The 1,542-nt window shown below is 68.7% G+C and overlaps 1 protein-coding gene across 1 annotated transcript in view; it reads right to left on the bottom strand.

Annotated features, from left to right (window-relative positions):
• ESPNL (espin like) overlaps window positions 1–1,542 on the bottom strand; it is a gene marked incomplete at its 3' end in the record, with an annotated part of 19,549 nt that overhangs the window by 12,838 nt on the left and 5,169 nt on the right. Inside the window, exon 4 of the mRNA XM_011385257.1 lies at window positions 306–507. Within this exon, the coding sequence (XP_011383559.1) occupies window positions 306–507 (202 nt within the window). The remainder of the gene's footprint in view (window positions 1–305; window positions 508–1,542) is intronic.

Here is a 1,542-nt window from a genome sequence, read left to right on the forward strand (position 1 = left end):
CTCCGGTCCCCGCGCCCGTCCCGCCTCCCCTCCGCTTTCCCCGGCCCGACAGCCAGCGGCCCTGGAAGGCGTGCGGAACCGGCCGAGCCGCGAACGGTTCTCGCCCAGAGACAGGAGGCGAGTGTGTCCGGCGAAGGCCGCCACGGTCGCCCGGTCGGCGCGGGCGGGTTCGCACCTCTCTGTCCCTCACTCCTGACCTGTGCGTGCTGGGTAAACGTGTCCACACATACGGTCTCCTTGGACCACTGGTTGCCTCGTGCACCCGGGGGTTAGGCCCCGCCCCCGCCCCCACCCGCCCCCCGCACCTCCATCCGCCCGTTCTCCGCGGCGTCGTGCAGGGGTGTCCCGCCCCAGGAGTCTCGCGTGACGGGAGCGCCCATCAGCAGCAGCCGGTCCAGGATGGGCGTGTGGCCGCCCCGGGCTGCGAAGTGGAGGGCCGTGGCCCCCTCGTTATCCCGCGCGGTCAGGCTGATGTCGGTGAAGGTGACCTGGGGGAGGAGAAGGGAGGGGCGTGGACTGAGCCCCGCTAGGGGGGAGGGCGGCCACCAGGCGGAGGCCGTGGCGGGACCTTCAGGGCAGGCGCTCTGGGGACAGAGGGGCTCCTCGCACTCAGCTTGTCATCGCCCCACGGCCTGGCACCCCCGCGGCAGTATGAGGGGACGCGAGCCACGGTTTGATTGACAGCCTCCAGCCCCAAATCGGCCCCAGCCCAGATCCCAAGCCGGACGCGCCACAGGCAGGCCTCACTCATCAAACGCAGAAACACCTAGGTTGGCACCAAGGGGACAGCAAACAGATGTGCGCGGGGCACAGGACGGAGGTCAGGGCGTCCTCTGGTGCCGGGCACCCCTGGGCCCTGCACCCCTGCCTGGCATAGGCGCAGACGTGGGGTGTCGGGAAGTGGGTCCCGCACGGCCTCTCAAGACGCTGGGCTCGGATCCTGGTCATCGTGGGGCTGGGGGCTGGTCCGGCTGGCAATCGCACCACTGTGAGGGCACCTGTGAGCACCACCCACAGCACCCAGCCCGGCTCAGAGGGCCCTGGTGGGCTGCCGCCCCCTTCCCCGATGGGCACACTCTGAACCGCGTGCCTCCGCACAGCCCGTGGGACGTCTGCGGCTCTCCTAAGAAAATTCTGTGTTCACGATAGGGGGGCAGGTGGATGGGGCGTCGCCCCCTCTTCCCTCCTTCTGCCTTGAATGTGGCCGATTGGCCACGAGAGAGAGGCCAGAGAACAGCAGAGATGCACGTGACAGGGTGGCTGCTGACCCGACGTCCCCAGCCTCCAGCTGTCCTGTCCACCCATCACCTGCAGCCAGAAGCACTGCTGGCTCATCTAGTGTCCACGTGTGTCTGTCAGGAGCAGAGGCCCCTCACCCACCAGCTCCCCGAGGTGGGGGCACCCAGCACTGGGGTGGGTGAGCTCACTAAACCTCTCTAGAGCCCTACTGTGTGCTGGCTGGGGAAAGCAGCCACAGACAGAGTCCCTGCCCCCACCTCCTGGACCTGACGCCCCCAAGGTAAGGAGCCGAACACACAGTCC

The sequence above is a fragment of the Pteropus vampyrus genome, unplaced genomic scaffold, assembly GCF_000151845.1.
Source record: "Pteropus vampyrus isolate Shadow unplaced genomic scaffold, Pvam_2.0 Scaffold678, whole genome shotgun sequence".
Taxonomy (NCBI): Eukaryota; Metazoa; Chordata; class Mammalia; order Chiroptera; family Pteropodidae; genus Pteropus; species Pteropus vampyrus.